This window comes from Vulpes lagopus, chromosome 7, assembly GCF_018345385.1.
Source record: "Vulpes lagopus strain Blue_001 chromosome 7, ASM1834538v1, whole genome shotgun sequence".
Taxonomy (NCBI): domain Eukaryota; kingdom Metazoa; phylum Chordata; class Mammalia; order Carnivora; family Canidae; genus Vulpes; species Vulpes lagopus.
This window is the reverse complement of record NC_054830.1, coordinates 62,566,827-62,589,410: the sequence shown is the minus strand read 5'-3', so window position 1 is coordinate 62,589,410 and position 22,584 is coordinate 62,566,827. Positions and strand designations below refer to the sequence as shown.

The window sequence follows — 22,584 nt, the reverse complement described above, 5'->3', positions numbered from 1 at the left end:
CCTCGGGTCCCCCTAGCACTGGCCACACTGCGCTGTGATTCACCTCAGGCGCCCCCTTCTCCCGGCTGTGACGTGCGTGACCACCTCTTTCGTCATCCCTGGGTTTTCAGCACTTGGGACAGTGCCAGGCCCCAGGTGCTCGGGGCTGTCCCGCCCTGAGAGCCGCGGGGACCGGCCAGGACGGTTTCCTCCTCTTCCACATGAGGAAGACTCACACCCGGAGAAGTCACCCAAGCACCCAAGGTGACGCAGCTGGTGCTGCCTGCGTCAGAATTAGAATCCAGATCCCCACCCCCCGCCCAACTGCAGACGGACGGAACCCCATGGACGCCCCCGGAAAACCCCCTGTCGTGTACCCTCTGGGATGTCTGCGAACCCACATCGCTCCCGCCCTTGCCACCCGGGGAGCAGCAGTCAGTGCCGGGACAAGCAGAGGCCGGAGATCACCGTGGCCTCACGCAGGCTGGTGGACTTCCTTCCCCCTCCCTTACATAAAACTGTTGCTAGCAGTTACCCGAACTGCTGAGCCAAATACTATTCTGGCCGCGGTCATGTTATCAAACTGAAACCCTGTCTGCCTGGGGCCTGCCAAGTACCTTTCATGGCCAGTTTGTATTTAAAGGAGAGGAAAATGTAAATTTATCAGACGACGCAAGCAGTTCTGTTTGGCAACCGGCGGGGAGGCTAGATGCAGAGGAGCAGGGTATTGCTCGTCGGCTCAGAGAATGAGGGGACGTGTGCCAAATGGGCTCCTAATACGATTGACGTTTCTAGTTTGTGCCGAAAATGAATTTCCTCTACCCTCAGACCAGCGCCCTGAGAGCCAAATCTAGTATTCACCTCAGATCCCCTCTTGCTGCCTGTAAACACAGCAGAAACCTACGGCCCAGAGCATCTTGAATTCAACAGCTTGTATGGAGCTGGAAGTCTCTGCTTCCCAAACAAGTTCCAGATCCTGGCAGCAGAGGACAGGGACTAGTGTAGGGGAAGTTCGTGTCCTCCCTCCCACCGCCGCTAAAAGCAAACTGACAAATGAAACTCCGGTTCATTTGTTCCTGAGGAGCCAGCATGATGCTGGATTTGGACCCTGAGTTCGAATCCTGACTTCACCGCTTCTCAGTGGGAGGACTCGGGACTTGGGCAAGTTGTTTACCCCTTGAGGCGTCAGTTGTCTCCTGGGGGTGGGGAGCACATAAAACCTGGTTTTATGCCTCCTGGTTTGTCAGGATTAAATGAGGTCATGAGAGTACAGCACGCCTGTGAGGACTCCCTTGAAATTGTACAGTTTACAACCTGTGCCGCCGTACACGGCAGCCCTGGGGAAGGCACAGATGAGCTAGCCAGCCTCCCTTTAAGGTCACTTCTAGTGGAGAGGATCCCCGATGCTCCATGTGGGCTCCCGTGGAATCTAGAAACAAAGGCAGTGGCTTCAGTGTTACCCGTCTGCGGGCGGCTAGCCCCAGAAAATCGGAAAAGGGGGCATCCATCCTGCATGAAGCCATGGTGTGGGCTGGGGCCACGGGGAGACCCGATTTATGGCACAAATAAACCTGTACAGCGTACGGCCTCTCGAGACTAGTAACACCCGGTAGAACTCTGTGCTGTGATGAGCGTCGCCCCAATGTGTGGCAGCCACCGGCCACGTGGGGCCCTGGGGAACTGGACACGTGGCTGGAGCGACCCAGCCACCAAGGTTTACGCTCTCTTTAATCTCAGGTGGTTCAAATGTAAACGCCAAGAGCCGCGCTAATGCAGCAGCCACCTCACGGGGCAGCTCGTGACTGTCTAGTGCTCTCAGTTCTAGAAACCAAGCCCGAGAACCTCGGTGGCAACAGCTTCTTAGCTTCTGAGTGTGGGCGGGCGACACAGGTGCCCCGGACTTTGTCTCATTTTGACAACAACAGACCTTTGGAAAAGAAACCAACGTCCCTCCACCCCCACCCCCCACCCAACCCCCATCAGGGAAGAGGTCTTGAGGCTAAGTTGTTGCCCATGGTAATGAGTGGGTGGTGGTGTTGACGGGAGGGCTCGGAGCCCTGCTCTTCCTACGGCGCCCCAAGCATTTCCAGGGCAGGTGGGTGGCCCAGGGCAGGGACTCCGTCCCCAGACAGCCGGGGAGAAGTGCTCATTGTCCCAACATTTATTTGTTCATTGATTCATTTTTATTTATTTTCTTCTAATCAATTCACTTTTACATATTTTTAAAATTTATTTTATTTTTTTAATTATTTATTTATTCATGAGAGACACAGAGAGACAGAGGCAGAGATACAGGCAGAGGGAGAAGCGGGACTCGATCCTGGGTCTCCAAGATCACTCCCTGGGCTGAAGGCGGTGCTAAACCGCTGAGCCACCCGGGCTGCCCATGTTTTTTTTTTTTTTTTTTTGGCCCATGTTTTTTTTTAAATTTAAACTCAATTTGCCAATACCTAGGGTAGCGCCCAGTGCTCCTCCCATCAGGTGCCGTCCTCGGTGCCATCCCCGGGTCACCCCACCCGCCCCCCAGCTCCCCCTCCGCAGCCCTGCGGCTGTTCCCCAGAGTCAGGCGTCTTTAATCCCGCTCCGATGCTCCTGAGCTGCCCGGTGATAGATTCCTCAGGCTGGTTCCACTGGAGGAGCACAGGGAGGGGTGGCGGATTTGTAGGTGCTTAGGGGAGCACGGCCCGTGGGAGATGCATGCACAGAGGCTGCGGCAGCGGAGCCACGGGCTAAAGGTGCTTGTGGACCAAGTGACACCCTTAGCAGGGATTTGCAGCGGCTCCGCGGGGAGCAGGACGTGAAGAGTGTGCGGGGATCCGTAGTGCGCCCAGGCCTCCGTGGGGACCGCAGATGTGGCCTTTGTGCGGCCACAGCAGAGTCGTCACAGCCCACGCGGAAGGTGCGGGGCCGGCGTTCGAATCTCCGTGGCGGCGCGTGGGGCCACGCTCCCAACCGGGGCACCAGCACCGTTTCAAAACTCGCTTCTTCGCTTCCTGGCTGAGCCTCAGTTCCTGAATCTGTAACACGGATATAATTTCTACTCTACTGTGTCGTTAAAAGGATCTCTAAATGCCTGTAAAACCCTTGGCGCGTGATGGGTATTTGATAACACGATGATTATGTGCCTTTCACGCTCGGTGGGCCTGTGTGACTGATGAGAGCTTGAGAGAGCCCTCGTGGTGTTTTACAGACGGAGTCACAGGCGCGGAGAGCGCGGTGTTTTGCTGAGGGATGCTCAGCCCTCTTGGAAGAGAGCTCACCCCGGTGTGCAGAACTGTGCGGTCGGAGCCAAGCGTACCCGGCGGGCGCCTTGCCCGCGGGTCTTCGGGTCTCTCAGGTTGCATCTTCAATGTCAGGTCCTCCGTGGTCACAGGAGACTTATCATCAGTGGTTAATCCTGAGGCTCCGTACTGGCTGGGAGGCGAGCCCTGAGGGCACCAAGACCTAGTCCTGGAGGAGAGTTTGGAAATCCGGAAGGGCTCTGGGAAGTCTGCTGTGCAGAGGGCACAGCAAGGGCAAGGGTGTGCAGGTGGGAAGCAAGGAAAGCGTGCAGGAGAGACGAGCTAACCCTGAGACTAGACGGAGCGAGACAGGGGGACAGACGTGTTATCCTGGAGAGCCAGCCCCCGCGGCGGGCCTTGCTCGGAAGGCCGAGGCGTCTTCGCTGAAGGATGCCACAGCTTTTACAAGCAGATTTACTCAGCAGAAAGTGCCTGATGAACTGGGCAGGAGGGAGGGAGGCCGGAGGCAGCAAGGCCAGCGCCTCTGTGCTCCCGTCCTCTTCGGTGGAGCCTTGTACGGTGGATTTCTCTGCGCTGAAATTCCCTGAGCAGATTCCAGCTAGTTCTGATACGTTCCCTGCTGCAAACCGAGGTCCCCCGCCAGCTCTGGCCCACGTACTGCTGAGGTCTGCAGCCCTTCGGGGGCTGGAGGCCAAATGCATCATAGGCCCAGGCCAAGGCTCCAGGAAATTGGGGTCAATTTCCTACTCCCTCGAGGGCCCCACAGAATCATGGGGCCCGGGGCCTGGGGCTCTGGGAGGGAGAGCCGGTTCTCTGAAGCCGCAGGAAGCTGCCTAACCCCTCCCTGAGCTCACAGGGGACCTCTGGGGGCGGACTCTGCGAGACGTCCCACAGCTGCATGCCTGGGATGGGCCACCCTGTCCCGTGGCCACAGAGGCTTCCACTGCAGTTGGAAAGGTCCACGAGCGGCTGAGAGAGCCCCCCACCCCCTTCTCTTCTGAATCCTGTCTCCCTGCAGCTGTTTTCTCAGACAGGGGAGCTTCGGCCTGCATCAGCCCTTTCGGAGAGTGGATTCATTTCCCCCGGCGCGCACCCATTCACGGAGTCCCCCATTCGCCTCATGCACCCATGTCACGGGCTCGCTGGTCCATTTATTCCCTCCCCTGCACGTTCACTGGTGTCCTTGCTTATGGAACAAAGTCATCCCGTAACTCTCTGCCTATTCACCGCATCCTCTGTGAAGCACATTGTTCTCGAGTGAGCAGAAATCTCTACCGAGTCGTCAGGACGTGTCACGTGCAGTGGGAAGGCCCCGAGGCGGGGGTGAGTGGGGCACCCTCTTGGGCCCCGAGGAGTTCATCTCTGGGCAGGAAAGGATGATAAAGAGGCAGCGCGTGTCAGAGACCTCACGGCAGTAGGCTCTGCACCATCAGAGCGGCATTAGGACAGGGCGGCCCGTGCCACGCAACGCGTTCGGCGGGGAGGGGAGCGCAGCAGCCCGAAGGGGCACGGGGGCAGAGGCATGGCCCGGGGAGATGGCACGGGGTGCATTGGAGGGTGCAGGCGATTTAAACCAAAGTCCCAGGTTAGCGGCGGTGCTGCAGGGAGCAAAGACATGGAGGATGAGCCAGAGTTCAGGCCGTGAGGACGCTGGAGGCGGGAGTGTGCGTGGAAGCTCAGCCGAGGCGTGGAGTTTTGCACCGGTGCAGCACGCTCAGCTCCTCCGGCCTCACTTAGAGTTTCTCTTATCAAAAGCTTGAGAGAGGGAGAGGATACACAGCTTGTTCTACGCTGGAGGAGCCGCGGCCCAGACGCCCCCCGTGCTTCTCCATCCTCAGGGCGCAGAGCCCGAACTCCAGAACTCCATCCGCTGACACCGAAGGCCGAAGGCTGCAGCGGCATCCGCCCTACCCGGGAGCTCTCTGCTGCTCGCTGCACTTCCTTGCACTTGCACGTCCCCTTTGGCCTTCCAGAAGGCCTTCCTAGCCCTTTTCTGCTTATGATTCTACGCAACCGTGAAAACTCTTTTCCATATATGGCTCCTCTACAGGGCCTCCTCCCCTGCTGGCCCCGCACAACCCATCCCTGTCCCTGGGTCCCCGTGGTGCTGCCCCGAGTGCAGTGGCACGGACGTGGCTGCCGCTCACGTGCCTGTCTTTCTCGCTCTCCCTTTGGACCCCACGGAGCTGGGCACCGACTGGGCACTAAGAAGGGGTCCTTGGGTTCAGGGGCCGTTCCGAAATACCCACAGAGCTGGACCTCCCGTTACAGTCACAGGCTTTGAAAGGGGGACACAGAGGAAGGACCCTGCTTGCGAGCCGCAGGCGCCCACCACCTTCAGGAGGCCAAGAAACTGCGTGTTGCCCATTCTACAAAACAAACCCTTTGGATGGAGATCTCTGAAAGAGTTCAAAGCTACAATTCAGGAAACATGGGAGTTAGGCTCCCTGGGGAGCTTCGAACAAGTTTCTTCCCACGCTACGTCCTCAGTTTCCCCATCTGGCAAGCAGAGATGTTAGCAGTGCATCTATTTTAGGGCGATTGGGTGCCTACCGTGGTGAAGAAATTGTTTCTGGAGCACTTCTGGGGCTCTGGGGAGATGAGGAACTGCTTCCTCTTTTATTTCGAGGGGTTTTGCTATGTGGAGGGTGGCGCTCCCTCTCGGTCGTCCTGACTGTTCTTCTCTGGTGCTCAGGGACGCGGGAGCAACATCATCCACTGCCGGAAGGATGGCACTTGGAGCGGCTCCTTCCACCTGTGCCAGGAGATGAAAGGCCAGTGCTCGGCTCCGGACCAGCTCAACAGCAACCTCAAGTTGCAGTGCCCGGAAGGCTACGCCATAGGTACAGTGGGTGCGCGAGGGTGGCTGTGGGAGGGACGGGTCCTGCTGGGAACCCGGGGCCAGTGCCTCGCTGGGCAGCTGAGCACCTGTAGCCCGTGAGGCCCTGAATGAGGGAAGCAGAGATGAGAGAGACCGGGTCCTGATGGGAGGCCAGGTCCTGTGCTCCCAGAAAGAGACCTAAGGGCACGAATGTTGGAGAAGCGCAGGTCGGTGAGTGCCTGAGTGCCGAGGGTCATGCGGGAGTACAGAAAAGCCGGCCACGGTGTCGGGGGACACAGGAGCTCCCAAGACGAGGGGTGCTCATGTAGGGATGGGAAAGAGCTTGTGGGGCAGGACATGGCCATCCGTCAAGGAGCCCCGTGATGCCCAGGGAGGGAGATGTGAAAGCACACATCGTGTTTCGGAAAGCAGGAGGGGTGGGGAGTAGCTGCCTTTGTGAATCCTAAATTTTGCATAGTTGGTGAGCACCTCCTGGGGGTCGGGCCCTGCAGGGAGCACGGACCACGGCAGAGGTGTTGGCTCTTACCTGCTCAGTGAGCTCTCACGGATGAGGACACTGAGCGCTGACGGGGTAACAGAACGAGCCCCGAACCCGGACGTCTCTCTTACTCCGAAGCCCAAGATTTTTCCCTGCCTGGCACCTCGGTTGCCTCCAACTGAGAGGATAAATTGCGCGTTCAGAATATTGTTTGTGTGGCGAGCGCTGGCTCACAAAGTGCTCACAGTGAGGGGAGACAACCTGCGGTTTGGTGCCAGGGATCTGCCTGGTTGGGACCAGGCGTCTGGACAGATGCATTAATCACAGGCTCTGAGGCTTTCTGGGGAACTGGGTGTGCATTGAGTGTGACCTCAGTTGAGGGCGGCGATGCTGACCTCTGGGGCCGAGTCCCTAATTGACCATGATGAAAAGCCCAGGGAATTGGATGTTCTTTCTCATGGCCGGTGTGATTTATGGGATAATCACCAGGGATGTCTGGAGCAGGAGGTTATCATGCGCACACTCACTCCCAGTCGCACAGAGCCAACCAGTTCTGCACCCAGCAAAGCGGGAGCTGTCACTTCTTGTCCTGAAGCGAGGCCTGTGGTGGGGGGGCTGTGGGGGGAGCGTGTGGGGCCTGGCCACCCCTTTTCAGAGATGGAAACACGGAGTCTAGCGTAGGACTGCACACTCCTACACGTCGTCCAGAGCACCTGCCCCAGGTGAGTGCACCTCCGGGGGCATGGTTTGCTCTCTCCAAGGATTCAGAAGGTCCTTGACGTTCCCACAGAGCCACTGATCCAGAGGACCCCGGCCGGGATGCTGCAGAGAGGCGGCTACCTTGTGGGGTCCGTCAATACAGGCATTCCGGGAGGTTGGGGCCGTCGGCGCAGCAGCCGGTCACGCCGGGCGCTCCACCCCGAGGCCGCCGCGGCCTTCCCTCCGTCATTCCTGTGGGGTGGCTCTAGACACTTCCATGTCCGTGACGAGGTTCCTACCTCCAGGTCGGTCAGGATATACGCTAATGAGTATTCAGTGACACTCATGACTGGCATTAAGTGGCCCTGGGGGTGGGGGGGAAATGTTGCTTAAGTGACTTCTATTTAAAAAAAAAAAAAAAAACCTTATAAAAAGAGATTTCCTGTGTGTCTAGATCCATGGCACATTCAGATATGTTCACACGTGCAAAAATAAACACAAGCACAAATGTTTAACAACCACACGGATATCCAAACACACACATCATGAACTCATGCCCAGCGTGCATGCAGCAGAGTCTGCGCAAACCCCCCACCCAACACACACGGAGCTGCACACCTCGCACACATGTGTGACATCACATGCATGTCACGAGCACAGACACGTCTCATGCTCCGAAGCATGTTATGTACACGGAGAGAGGCACAGAAGGCAAACAGGGCTCACACGCATGCACACAAATACCCCTGGGGCCACCCTGTACCTGCAGCGCCCGCACGCGTCACAGCTGCACACGGCCTGGCCCTCCGCTCGCCCGGCCTGAGGCAGGCGGAGGGGTGGCAGGAGCATTCCTTTGCCCACTGAGCTTTTTCAGGGTCAAGTAGAAAGGGAAAGAAGTCACTGCGACACGGGAACCTGAATGGCCTTCCCTGTCCCGCTGTCCCCATTGCCATGCAGATGCCCCTTTGATGAGTATGGGTCCCCGGGGTCCCGGGGTGGCTGAGGGGCATGTGGGGGAGCTAAGAGGGCACAGGCAGTGTGGGACGCTGGGAGACAACCACTGGGAAGGAGGGAAAGCAGGTTGCACCTGCTGATCTCCGGGGCCCTCCCCTTCCTCACCTCCCGGGACCCCCCCCCAGATCTGATCCCAGGCTGGGCCCCTCCCCGGGGAGAGCCCACCTCACTAAGCGGGGGATCTAATCCAAGGCCTTATCATCAGTGTGTGCGTCCCTTCCCGTGGGCTTGGGGGCTGGAGGACACATGCTGGAGCCCCCCAGGGCGGCCCCCTGTGGGCCCCTCTCCAGGCAGCACAGGCCAGCTTCTGTGGCAGTTAGGGGCCTCAGAAAGTTGCTCCTGCCACCCAGGCTGCCACCCTCCCTCCTCCTCCTGAGGAAGGAGAGGCAGGGGCCTGGTGAGATCACCGTCTGTAATGATGCCAGTTCGGGCTCATATATCACAACACAGCAGCCTGGTCCTAAAGGCCCAGCCCTGGGGGTGGGGAGGTGGGGAGAGCGCAGGGGAGGGAGCTGCAGGGACGGGAAGGGGAGACAGGGCTGCTGCCCGGGGTAGGCATGGCCTCCCGTGTTGACCATATTTTCCCCTTTGTCCCCGCTCTTGCGAGAGAAGATAGCCTTTGTCTTCTTTTCCTCCAAGGCTGCCTCTTGCTTTTGCAGAAGAGGAGAATTTTATCATCACCGCCTTGCTTCTTGCTCCCTAAAAACCCCTTTGGAGCTGACCTCATGACACACACGCAGCCCTGAGCTTCTCCAGCTGCTTAGTGGCCTCCCTCCCTTGTTCCCGTCGCTCAACCTGCTGGTGTTTTCCCATCCACCCCCCACACCACCCTCATTTCTTGTGTCTCCTTTCCCTTTCTCTTTCCCCTCTTGGGCTCCACTGTACCTACTGCTGGGCCCGGAAGGCAGAGGCACGTGGGTTCTCACTCACGGGCTTCTAATCGCCTGCTCGCTCGTAGCCGGAGCTCCGCGCCCTCCTCTAACCTGAGAAATGGGTGCGATGACAACCTGCCAGGCAGCGCCGCACCTTCTAGAGAACGTGCGACCTATGGAAACCACCTGCACGGCCAGGTGGGCCGGTGCCCCTTCTGGGCTCGGTGTCCCTGTGTTTAAAGTGAAGAGGTTTTATTTTATTTTTTTTTTTTTTAATTTTTATTTATTTATGATAGTCACAGAGAGAGAGAGAGAGGCAGAGACACAGGCGGAGGGAGAAGCGGGCTCCATGCACCGGGAGCCCGATGTGGGACTCGATCCCGGGTCTCCAGGATCGCGCCCTGGGCCAAAGGCAGGCGCCAAACCGCTGCGCCACCCAGGGATCCCAAAGTGAAGAGGTTTTAAACGCTGTCCTAGGTCATCCCCTCTTCGGTCCTGGTGAGTCTCTCAGACTGAAGAGGATGACAAGACGGCAGCAAGCGGGGCCCCAGGAGATGCCGACGTACATGTGTGCGTGCGCGCGAGGGGGTGGACACACACAGACCTCACACACGCACACACACGCCTGGAAGGGAGCCCTTAGAATGGCTAATAGAGTAGAGCTGGCTGTGTGCTGTGACCTTAGTGTTCAAGGGTGGCCCTGGTGCTACAGCGGGGGGGGGGGGGGGGCTTCTTAGTGCATGAGTTGAAGAGGAGCAGGAAGGGTGTGAAGGTGCAGGGTGGCACGTGTGCAAGTCCTGTGCAAGCGGAGAGGGAGGGCTAAGAGGCTGGGCTGCATTGCCGAGCTCCCATGCAGGGGGCTGCTCTAGGGCATCACCGTAAAGGCGGAAAGCCGGGCACAGGGCGGGCTGAGGTTGGCCCCGAGAGACTCGTCAACGCCAAACACCGCTCTCACTCGGGCACAAAAATCAGGGCGGGCGTCTTGGGAGGATGTGAACCCGGCCCTGAAAAACGGATAGGCTTTGGCCTTGAGAAGGCAGATGGGGGTGATTCAGGGGAAGGGGCGAGTGGGAGCAGAAACGTAGAGGCACGGGGTTGTGGGACTCAGATGGGAAACCTAGGGCAACCCGGCCGGACCACCCGACGCATGAAGATGCTTGATGGGAGATGAGATTGGGGAGCCCACGGGAGCCCACGGATGCTGGGCTAGGGGGATCACACTTTGTCTCGCTCCTGGGGAGCCTCGGAATTGTCCTCAGGCAGCGGAGAGGCGTGGCGAACAGGGCGCAGGGTGAAGGCGGCCGCAGGTGCAGGCTGGACTGGAGAGAACGGCGCCGGGGAGGCTGCCCTGCAGGGAGTTCACTCCTATCTGCTGTCTGCACGGCCGGGATCGCCAGCTCCCCTGGGGACCGGGGGCACCTGGGCCCACCCCGGGAGAGCTGCCCCTGGCATTGGGGGCCGGGGGAGCCGAGCTGCGCCCTCACGCTGTGCTTCCCCGCAGGGTCGGAGTGTGTCACCTCGTGCCTGGACCACAACAGCGAGTCCATCATCCTGCCAGTCAATGTGACCGTACGGGACATCCCCCACTGGCTGAACCCCACACGCGTGGAGGTGAGTGACGGCGCTGTCCCCCGTGCCCCCTTCGACACTCACTGTGCCCTGGTCCTGCACTGGCCCTCTTGCATACGTTCAGTGGTCGACGTGTGGCACCTGTTCTGTGGGGTGGGCGCCGCCCGCGTGGCCCGCTCCCCTCTGCCAGGCTGTGCAGGGGACCTTTCCTTTACGGTCCGGACATCATGAGGACAGCCTGGGAATACGAGGACGGTGGTCCTCGGCTTAGAGGCGAGGTACGGAGACACCAAGGACACGGAGCGCAGTCGGGTCACGAGCCCATGTGTGTCCAACCGGAGCGTGTGTCGGCCTGTCCTCGTACGGAGGGTGCAGCGTGGCTTCCCCAGAGCCCTCGGAAGTCCTCTGCGTCCCGGGCCTCGATCTCCGCTCTGCTTCTCCGCGCGTTACTTGTTTAGGGAGAACGTGATGAACCGGTGATACGGGGACGCTACCACCGTTGATGAAGCCCCACTGTGTTCGCGGCCCGCACGCAGCTCACAGGGTTGTCCTGACCTCGGAATCGCGCGAGCGGGGGCAGCTCCCGCAGTTCCTGGGGTGCCCGGGGTGGGGGCTCCAGCCCGGGCCGAGGGCAGGTGCAGTGCTCCCAGGGTCCCGCTGGCATGGACCCGCCACAAGGCCGTGGGGGCTCCGCCTCCTGGCAGCCACCGTCCTTGCCCAGGTCCCCTTTGGGGCCGGCCGCTCCCACTAGCCTGGTTGTCACCTGGTCACTCGGTGGCCCTCGAGCTGACACGGGAGCCCACTCTTGCCCTCGGGGCCAGCGCAGATGCCGGGCCTCATGCACCCATTCTGGGCACTGGCTCCTCCTGCAGAAGGTGAAGGGGGGGAGGCGGGCCGCAGGGGTGTTCAGCTGTGTCCCCGTCGCGGCCTTTCTGCCCGGGGCCAGGCCCGCCGTCTGCCCTCCGGCCGCAGATGTGCGGACGCGCAGAACCCGATCCGAGGTGTACTGTTTCCCAGAGGGGCTGAGGGCGTGATGGCGAGGCCTTACTCAGCACTCGGCCCGGGGGCTGGCGCTGGCCTGGGACCCCGCTCTGCTCTGCGCCCCACTCCTGCTCCTCCTCCCCCACCACCCAGTGAGGTGCCTCGGTGCCTGGTCTCCAGCGCTTGTCCCCTCTGGGGGGGGGGGACGTCTGTCTCTGCCCCATGTGTCTCTCCGCCCTCCCAAGAGCCAGTCTCCAAGTTCCACCTGGTGCCCACCCCTCCTCCCTCCCTCCTCTGCCTTTTTCCTCCCCCCTCCTCCCCCACCACCCGGTGCCCCCTCTCCAGCACTAGTCCCATCAGGGACGTCTGTCTCTGCCCCATGTGTCTCTCCACCCTCCCAAGAGCTGCCTGAGTTCCACCTGGCGCCCACCCCTCCTCCTTCCCCTCCCGCCTCCCTGGCCTCTCCCTGTTAACCTCCCCTCCTGCTCCGGTCCATTCCGTCCCCCGCGTGCCCTTCCCCCTGGCACACCCAGAGCCCCCACGCCCGTTCTCACACGGGTGCCCCAGGGAGCATCACGGGGCTGTGCAGGCCCCAGAGTGGGTAGGACCCCACGTGGGAATCTCGAGGACGCTGGCTATCAAGTGCAAGCCCCTCATGGTGCAGGTGGAGATGCTGAGGAGCCAAGAGGGAAGGGCATCAGGCCCGGGTCACACAGGCCTCAGAGCCAGGATCAAGCCCTGCCGCCCCCTCCCCTCCGCTCCCCTCTCAGACCCCCCCCCCCGACTTCCACAGGCTCGGGGACAGGGGAAGGAGGCTCCCACATGCACACGGAGCAGACCCAGGAGCTCCCTCCCACCCCAGGAGCCCAGGTCTTCTCTGCCTGGGATCCAGACCCGGTTCCCCTGGCCCAGCTCCACTCAGGCCTCTACTGTGCCCCGGGGTGAATTCCCACCCTTCCCTCGGGGCGCCCTGGGCACCAGAGTTCAGTTATAATTCAGGGTGAAATAAATCCAGGGGTTTGAAAGCCGCCCACCCGCCGCCCGCCGCCCCGCCCAGGTCGCTCGCCGCCTTTATTGATGCGGGGCCTACAGAGAGCGCCCGAACGAGGCTCAGACCTCTGCGGTCTCCCGAGGCCTCATTATCCAGGAGGCAAGAAATGTGGTCGAGAAGGGGAGGAGGGTGAAGGGCAGAGATTGATGATTTCCAGGAACAGGGCTGAGAAGCTGGCCTCCGCCGCACCCTTGCCCTGCGTGCGGGAGAGCAAGGTAGGAACAGAGCTGCGGGGGCAGGCCTCTGGGCCGGGGCAGGGCCCCCCCCAATCCCCCTCTGGGCCAGGGCAGGCCCCCACAGGCCAGGGAAGCCTACACACCCTCGGTCCAGGGCAGCTCCCCCACTACCCCGCAGGGCAGGCTCCCCCCTTGGGCCAGGGCAGGGCCCCCCCTCCTCCAGGCCAGGGCAGGACACCCCCTCCTCCGGGCCAGGGCAAGGCCCCCCTCCTCTAGGCCAGAGCAGCCCCCCCCAGGGGCAGGGCAGGCCTCTGGGACCCCCCTCTCCACAGTCTGCCTCCCGGGCCAAAGCAAGGCCAATGGGTGGGTGGGAACCAGGCTCTTCTCCACCTGCCCTTACCTGGGTCCCCGGGGAAGGACGCAGGGACCAGGACATTTCCTGGATGGCTGCCCTGAATCAGCTCGGGCTCAGGCCCCCTCTGCCCGCCCCCAGCCCCCTCCTCACACCCTGTGAGGTCGCTCTTACTCGCTCCCCTTTTCCTAGTGGAGGAAATGAGATCTCAGCGAGGGAAGCCCCTTGCCTAAGGGCAGTGGAGGGAGCCCCCAGCTGGGCCAATCCCACCAGTTCCCCAGCTCCCCATGTGGTGTCCGCGGGGCGGGCAACAAGGATAAGAGCAAACCGCTGACCGACCGCTTACCAGGGCCGGGCTGCTAAACAGTTAGCAGCTGGCTCTCCGCCCTCGGCCCGCCCCGACAGCCACCGCCCTATAGAACTCTGATCCGTAGCATTGCCCCATTACGGTGGTGTAAATAGCCCCCAGCACCCCCCCCACACACACAGCAGGTGTCCGGGTTTGCAGGTGGCCCTCCCTGCACACAAAGCTGGGAAGGAAGCACCACTGCCGCTCCTGAGCCCACGGGAGCTGGCTGGCGCCTGTCGCACGACAGCCTCTATGTCGGGTACTTCACACGTATCGGCCTGTATGACGAGAACGATGCCCACTTAGGTGAGTGGGAGGGCAACGCTGGGATCCCGAGGTACAATCGGTGCACCACGACAGTGGCCTCGGCGAAGGCCCGACCTGCCGAGCGTGCAGGGTGTGCCCTAGACCCTTGCGGTTGCAGGGTCAGGTGACCAAGGTTCTACTGCAAGCCTCAGCCTCCTCTTGCTCGCTGTCCTTGGCAGATCCCGTCACCCCTGTAAGCCGCGGTTTGCCCATCCATGGAATGAGCGAGGCCTAGATCAAGAGTCACAACGTTGAACACCGAGGGGAATCAGGCAGGCCAGGCACGTCCCGGGTATTAAATGCCCAGACATATTATTAATAGTAGGAGCAGCATGTACTAGACATATTTCAGACAGACTTAAAGAAAATATAACAAACGCCCATGTGCGTACTATGCACCGTAAGGAATGACTTAAAATTCTCTTCTCAAGGAGATACACTGCACATGCTGACCTTAAGTGTACGATTTGATAAATGTTCGTGGTTGTGGCCACTCCTGAAGCCATGACTGGTTGGGATCTCCGACTCCGCAGAGGTTGCCCCTTCCCCGTGCCAGGTGGTGGCTGTGCCACCAAGCTAACTTCTACTGGCTTCGCTTATTCTTTTTTTTAATTGAGGTACAATTGCCATAGAACATCATATTAGCTTCAGGTGTACTGAAATTTTCAGTTTTACTTTCATCAGGAAATCCACCGCATCCCCTTATATTTTAGAGTTCTCTCCTTTGAAAGCCTCCAGTCCCTCATGCACTTTTGGGGGAATAGGGACACAGAGCGAAATCCTCCTCATATCTAATAAACGAGACGATACAAACTCAAGGACACATGGGAATGTCCCTGGGGCTCAGAGCTGGAGAGACCACAGGGAATGGTGGAGACAGTGGTGAACTCTGGAAAACACATCCTGCTTTCCCAAGGGGGTAGCTCTAGCCACGGGTGGCAGTGTGGAAATGTGTGCCTCGTATGGCTAGATTCTCCACTTTCTCTTGAAATCTGGAGTCTTTATAAAATATCTGAATTTCTAAAAAAAAAATGCTGGCACGTAACTTTGACTTCTGTCAAGCACATCGTGTGCCACAGCGAACGTTTCTGTGGGTTGCGCAGCCTGTAGGCTGTTGGGTTGCAACCTTTGGACGAGGTGGACTCCCAGCCTCTCTGTCACCAGCTCCTAAGGAGCACCTCTAGTCTGCTCTGCACCTTGATCATAGGTGAGCCAGTGCAGCTCACAACCTCAGAAGCTTATCATCCCTCTGGACAGCTGAGACCTTAGATTTGATAATGGCTTCTGGGAAGAGGATGCAAGGAGAGAGGAAAGACAGGAGAAGAAAAAGAAAGGGAAGGAGGTACTTAAGGGGGGAAAAGGAAGTCACCATTTATTGAAGATCTCTGAGCACGTGGCCACCGTTAGGCAGTTCCGCGTATGCCGCCTCATTTTGCCTCCGCCGTACCCCCAGGGAGATCGGTAGTGTCACCGCTTTACACGTGAGGGAGCTGAAGGTCTGAGGGGTTTTCACGGCCCAATCCACAGAACTAATGCAGCTGAATCAGAGTTTGAACCCAGGGCTAGTTCTCCTGCATTTTGTCCTGCAGGGCGACCACCTTACCTATTACAAATCATAGGACTCAACACTTGTAGACAAAGGATGTAGAATTTCTCCCTTGAAGGGAAGGCAGCACCGTGGAAGACCCTGTCAAGAGTCTAAAGTCAGAGGTAGAAGGGCTGTGAGTGAACGTGAAGTCCAGTCTACCCCGTGTACAGAGGGGAGATGCTGGGTGCCCTGGCCGGGAAGCCCGGAGCTGGACAGGTGTGCCTGGGACCCAGGGATTTCTCATTCACTCGTGGACACTCTCATACACTCACTCATTTGGTCACTGGTTCATTCACTCATTCACGGATCATACACTTCTAAATGGCAGGTGTTCTTCGAAAGCAAAGCATTCAGGGTGGAAAATGCCTAGGATTTCAAAGACAGCCAGAAGCTCCATAGCGGATCACAAAAGGGATGGGGAGACTCTCAAGATGCTTTGTTGCGTGTCTTCAGCTGCCTAGGACCCCCCTTCCCTGGGATTCATCTTGGAGACTCGCTGCCCGCCCACCCTACTTTTGTCTCAAAGCTCCTCCACCTTTCTGAACCTTGGTCTTTCCATTAGGCAAAAGGGTAAACCATTTTATATTTACAGTTTTGGGGGCTAGGAGAACACCAAGGAGAGGGTTGGGTTCAGAGTATACACCTGGAAATCAGACAGCTGTGGGGTTTAAGACCTGTCATTGCCGATGTGTATGGCCTGGAGCAGGTTGTCCGACTTCTCTGTGGTCTGTTTCCTCTTGTGTAAACCACACTCAAAAATAGTACCTCTCTCGTAGTTATGGTGAGAATTAAATAGATAATGAGTACAGGGCTTGGGTGGATGAGGATGAGGATGATGATGACAGGGTTGGTGGCAGTGCCATGTTGATGATGATGGTGGTGGTGACGATGGTGATGGGGACGGTAGTGGGGGTGTTGGTGATGCTGATGGTCGTTGCAGACGGTAAGTTCTTCCTATGTGCACCAAGGCAGGAAATGAAAGCTGTCTTACAAAGCCTGGTCTGGAAGTGCTTGTACTGGGCTGGAGGTCTCACTGGCACCCGGCGGAACAAGGCTGACATTGGAGGGGCCCCATCTGGGATCTCCAAGTTTGTAGTGTAAATAGCCCAGCTTTTCTTTTGACTCTCGCTTCCTGCCTGCTTCCCAGTTCTCACATACAGAGGGACCCTGTAGCGAGACAGGTAGGACGTGCAGCCCTAAGCAATAGTGGAAAATCCAAAAGCCTTGGGAAGATAAACAGCCTCATGCAGATAGGATAAAAGTCCTTTTTCTGAACTCACATCAGGTAAACCTGAGCTGACAAACTGGTACAACCACACCACGACATTCTTACAGACTGATTAGGTTAGCTCTCAATAAGCAGAGGGAGGGATGGCCACCAGATCCCGCATGCATCCTAAGCCCGCTCTGTTCTACTTCCTGAGCCGTTACCAAGTGGCCCTCCAGCATCCCTGGATTTGGGCTGGGGACAGACCTTCAGACCCAGAAATGAAAGCAGGTGATTCTCTCCACTTCTGGCCCTGCAGCTGGGAAGCAGAGGGCACCAAAGTAGCTAAACTAGAAGAAAGCACTGGAGCTACTCACATTCCTTCATTTGGTCAGCATGTATTTATCTGCTGTGCTCCAGGCCTGGCCTGCGGAAGGGACAGAGATGACTAAAACCCAGGTCCTAGGTTAACTGTTCCCATACCATTTATCTCAGTGTTATCATTACGGCAAGCTCCTGATGTGACCTTCAGGGCCCATTTCACAGACAGGAGAACTGGGCCTCAGAGTAGGAATTTACAAAGCAATTTCAAGTTGAATTACATCCACATCTGACACACCCCATGCCCAAGGTCTTTCCCATATTTCACCTTGTCTAGGTGTACTGGGGAAAGGTAGGAAGGGGCAGGAGGGGGCTACATAGCAGATTTCACATGGCAAGGCTTGTCAGATCTTCAGATTAGGCTCTTTGTCCTAAGACTTTAATTGTGCCTCTAGACACTGTGCTAGACGTGGTAAGGGCTCTTGTGATGTTCTAGAAGAGCGGAAAACAAGTAAACATAACATTGCCCTTTGATAAAATAATCTCTATTTTGAGATTTAGCTATTCATTTGTAACAAAAACAGGTATGGGCGTCCTCCAGGTGCCAGCTGCCATTCTAGGTGTGGATGATACTATGCAGCAGAGAAGAAAGGCACCAACCCAGTCTTAGCCCAGCCTTGGAGTCAAGGGATTCCCTTTGTTCCAAGCTCACCAAGAAACCTAATTACAGTTGGGCTTCCATATAGGTCTGCCTTCAGAAATTGGGTTGGTCACATGATTTTCCATATTCTGGCCCATATGACTGTTCATTCCTTAATTAAACTTAATCAGCTGGCACTCATTCAGGAGGGCAAGAGCTGATCATATAGACCTCCATGGCTGGTCCCTGACATACTTACCTCCCATTGCAAATCTAAGCATTTGCCCCCAGATTATTTTAATTCTATTTTTAAAAGAAATCATTCAAATTTCGGCATAGAAAGTAAGGCATCTATGACAGACTAGAGAAAGGAGTTTCTGGGATCACCATGTTAGCCCCATTCCTAATGCTATTTACCTTCCTCATTTTATCCCCCCCGCAACACACTCCTTTAAGAATTATCCTCATACTGAATTTTATGTTATGAGCTGCCTTAAATAATTTCCAAAATGAGCTCTTGGTTTCAAATCCTGGTTTCTTCACTAAACAGCTACGAAGCCTGGGGAATTTATTCTCCTTATGACCCAAGATTAATGCCCACCTCACTGCATGGTAACGAGTAATAAATAAGATAATGCATAAAGTAATTAGCACCACAAATGAACTCAATATATTTTAGTTGTCATTATCATAGTAATCATTATTATTATTAAAGGAGGCTATAAATACATACATACATGCAAACCTATACGCTGTCTCTGAGGGGTTTGGGGAAGGCACCAAAGAGGAAGTCAGTCTTAAGCAGCAATTTAAAGGATAACTAAAGAGACTCCAGGAGACAAGTTGGGGAAAGGACATTTCAGCGAAGGAGAAGAGCAGGAACAAAGTCACAGGGGTGTGGAAGTGAGGGCAATGGCAGGGAATTGTGAGCGGGCCCTTATGGCATGGTGACGGGTCCACTGCACTCAAACTGTAATGTGTATCAGGATCATCTGGCAACCTTGTTTGTAAAAGGTGGAGTCCCCGGCACTGGTCTCAGAGATTTGGATTCATTAGATCCAAGGTGGTTCCGAAGTACCTGCCTTCTCCGTGAGCTCCTGCACTGATCCTGCAGTTTCCTTAGGGAAACCCTGCACTACCCCATTCTCCCATCTATCTACTCTTTCCCCCCCCCTGCTCCCAGCTCCACCCATGGATCAAACATCGGCCACAAATTGCCTGAAGGGCCTTTCTGATCGCATCTTCATCCACCAATTCTGTTTTTCTTTAGCCCTTATTCGTGCCAGGGAGATAGGGAATCATGATACCTACAACAAACACAAATACTATTGTAATCTCATGGTTCCTGTTATTGCAAGTACCTGGGCGAATTATCCATGCAAATGCCAGGGTGAAATCAGGACTTGGAAGATCCAAGAAGAGGTGGGGTGCTTGAATGTGGTGCCAAGAAAGAGATGGCTTCCTCCCAGCCACACACTCATCTGACTGCTCTTTCCCTCTCTCTGCAGAGAGTTGTCTGCACAGCTGGTCTCAAGTGGTATCCTCACCCTGCTCTGATTCACTGTGTCAAAGGCTGTGAGGTGAGTCCCTAGTTGTTATATTGATCATGGCTACCATTTGCTGTACCTACAAAGTGCTGTGAATATCCCTTTAACAGGCTTCTTCGACAGGAATGAGCAAACCCATTTTTACAGATGGGGGGAACCGAAGCACAGAAATACCAACAGATATGCTCAAAAATACATTTAATATATAACAGAAATGGGATTCCAAGCCAGGTTTTCCTGCTTCCTAAGCAGGAAGTGTTCAACATAATATTGCATCTGTAAGGGAGGGAGGGAGGAAGGCCATATTGATTTTGCATCTATAACATGCCAGGCATTTTACCAAAATTGTCACATTTAGTGTTTATAGAACCACAGGATGCATTTTTTTTTTCTTTCTAATTCCTACTTTCCTGCTGACCATTAATTGCAGGTCACTGCCTTTTGCCACACGTTTGTCATTCACTTGTTCTTCAACCCCAGAAGTAATATGGCCACCTTAGCCCCAACCATAGAGCTGAAAGTGAAGATTCCCTCCGACTTGAATCATTCCCTGGAACTTGGCATTATGGAGATCTGTCTCTGTGACTCAGTGACAATCCTGGGGAGGGAAAGGGCCAGGGTACTTAGAATGTCATCTGTATTCCTAAGGGGTTACACTGCCTTTGGAACTAAAATATATTTCTGTGCACCCCAAGTCCTTGTGGGTCTTCTCAGCTGGCAAGGAAAAGGTGGCCCCGAATCCCATCCAGGTCAATACACAAATATTTGTGCCCCCCTCTCAGAGCCCACTCGGGAAAATGCATGTGAAACGGACTAGATTGAGCTCTAGGAAATGTAGTTGGTGAAATTCTTAGAATGTGAGAGTCAGAAATGCTCCTCTAGATGATCTATACCTGACTTTTTAAAGGTGTAGCCAGATCTAAGATTTAAGGGAATACCCAGCCTGGAAGAGTTCTTGGTGTGATCTAACCCTACACATGATTATATGGAGTGGAAAATGAGAGTCAGAGAGGAGATGGATTGGCCCAAGGTTGGGCATAAAAGCCACAACATAAAAGCTGCAGCGCGAAAGCATGAACCTGGGTCTCCTGACTCCAGGCTGGTGCTTTTTCTCCTCCACTAGGCCACCTCCCACTCATGAACCACCCCTGACCTACAAGTGTCACAAGACAGCCCCTGGATCACACTTTTGTTTCTGTGTATTGGCTAGGGGCTCCCTGTGGCATCTTCTCAGGGCATTGGATGCTATAGTATTTGAGAGCCCCCATTCTCCCAAGGTTCAGCCAGGAATGGCAAAACCAAGGCCAAGGCCCTGTGGCTCTTGCTTCCTTCCATCTCTCTGGATCAGTCCAGTGCTTGGAGAAAAGGAAGCTTGGATTACCTGGGCACTCGTTCTGCTGAGTCGGCGGTCTGGGCAGCCAGTGTGACAGCAGAATTCGATCCCTCCTTTGACTCAGCACCGGGGCCTAGGAGACCCTCACCTGTCAGGCTCTGAGCCCTGCCAACGATGCTTATCGCCTTTGCCCTTGCAGGTGCCCCTCATCTCCTTTCTTCCTTAGCTTAGAGCTAATAGTTTGCCTCTTGTCTAGGGCTGAAAAGAGCGCCTGGAAGAGATATAAACTCTGGGACTAGGGAGGAACCATCAACCCGGAGTGCCCTAGAGGTAGCCAAGATTGTGGAAGGGTTGTGGGAACTCCCGAGCCGTCCACCCCAAGCTGTGTCCAACGTGGTCACTTCACTCTCTCATGCATCGGAGTTTCACCGATGCCTCTTCTGTGCCTGATGCTACTCTACGTTCTGGGAACACAATGATCTCAGTCGAGTGAAAACAGTAACTATGCTCTCTTCCAGAGTCATCTGTGGTATCTTCTTGCCCCTTGTCCATCCATGTATCCGTGTGGCCATCCATGCAGCGTTTTACTGGATAAACATTTAAGGAACACATGTTCGGTGAAGTTTTGCTCAAATCGCCACACGTTTTGCTAGGAAATCTAGGATGACACAGAGTCTCATCCGTCAGGAGCTCACAGTATGGCAAAGGATATAGACATTAAAGAGAGAATTCTGAAATATGTACCCAGAGCTGTAGCCAAAATAAGTACAAGAAGCTATAGAAGCGCAGAACATCCTGGGGGTATCAGAGAAGGCATTTTGGAGGGGTGAGGTTTGAGCTAGATCTCGAAGGGTGAGTTGCTTGCCAGGCCACAGTAGTAGTGGCAGCCATGAGAAATACCAGGGATGGGGAAAATTTCTAAGTAGCAGAGCTTTTCACATGTTATTTGCTCTCTCTACGAATTTTCCCTTCTCCGCCCTCGTCTAATTAACCCCTGCTCATCTTTCTGATCTCAGCTGAAATGTCATTTCCTAAGGGACATCTTCACGGAGCTCCCTGATTAGGTCCAGTCCTCTTACTCTTTAACAGCATCATGTTTCCTTTCCTCTGTCGTGCTCATCAGAGTTGAAATTGGCCAATTAGATGTGTGATTATTTGATTAAAGTCTGCCTCCTTGCTGAAGTGTAAGGTCTGGAGGAGTAGGAGCTCGATCTATATTGACTATTGTATCTTTTTCTTTAGCACATGTAGTAGGCATTCAGTAAATATGGTCAAGTATAAGATGGGTGGAGGGACGCACGGATGTGGCTGCAGGAAAGGGCATGTAGGGGAGGGTAGCCAAGGAGGAGACTGGAGATTGATTGTTTCAGGTGCCAAAAAAAAAAAAAAAAATTCATTTATCTTTTTTTTTTTTTCTCTTCTTCTCAGCTACTCTTTTACCGAGCCAGTTCCTTTCATTCTAAGGAACATTTGGTTTCCTTCCTTACTCTGTTATAAATGATATAAGAAAGGTCATAAAGAACAGATCCCACAGGCAGATCTCCTAAGGCACAGAGAAAAACCAAGGACTTATCCCAAGGGCTTATCCTTTGTTTGTTGTTTGTGCCCTTCTGTTCGAATATGAATGTAATAACGTGTTCATTTTGTCAGGTACTCAGCAGAGTCACACTTGTGTTCATAGTCGTGCACATTTGCACATATACACCTGAGCACAGCTCTCGCCTGTTCTTGGTTCTGTCTGTCTTGCTAAGATATTTTTTTAGACCCTAAGGATGGTGATCAAGTGGAATTGGCGTCATGAATTGGGAGCACAAAGGCTCAGTGAATTTGGAGCTGAAATGCATAATTCAGGGATGTCACATGGGAGCGGCTCCTTGTGAGCTTGGTTTTCCCCATAACAGTCAGGGTGGGAAGGAAAGACCATTGGATCACAGGGGTTGTGCTGAGATTCAGTGGCCTTAGCTGACTGATGACATCTTTCCCATCAGTGGGTCACTTGAGCATTAGAGAGCCCAACTTGAACTTTAATCAGGGAGGT

At 55.6% G+C, this 22,584-nt stretch overlaps 1 protein-coding gene across 1 annotated transcript in view; it reads left to right on the top strand.

Moving 5' to 3' along the window:
- PAPPA (pappalysin 1) overlaps positions 1–22,584 on the top strand; it is a 239,219-nt gene that overhangs the window by 196,011 nt on the left and 20,624 nt on the right. Inside the window, exons 18-20 of the mRNA XM_041763676.1 lie at positions 5,917–6,064; positions 10,628–10,737; positions 19,175–19,246. Of these exons, the coding sequence (XP_041619610.1) occupies positions 5,917–6,064; positions 10,628–10,737; positions 19,175–19,246 (330 nt within the window). The remainder of the gene's footprint in view (positions 1–5,916; positions 6,065–10,627; positions 10,738–19,174; positions 19,247–22,584) is intronic.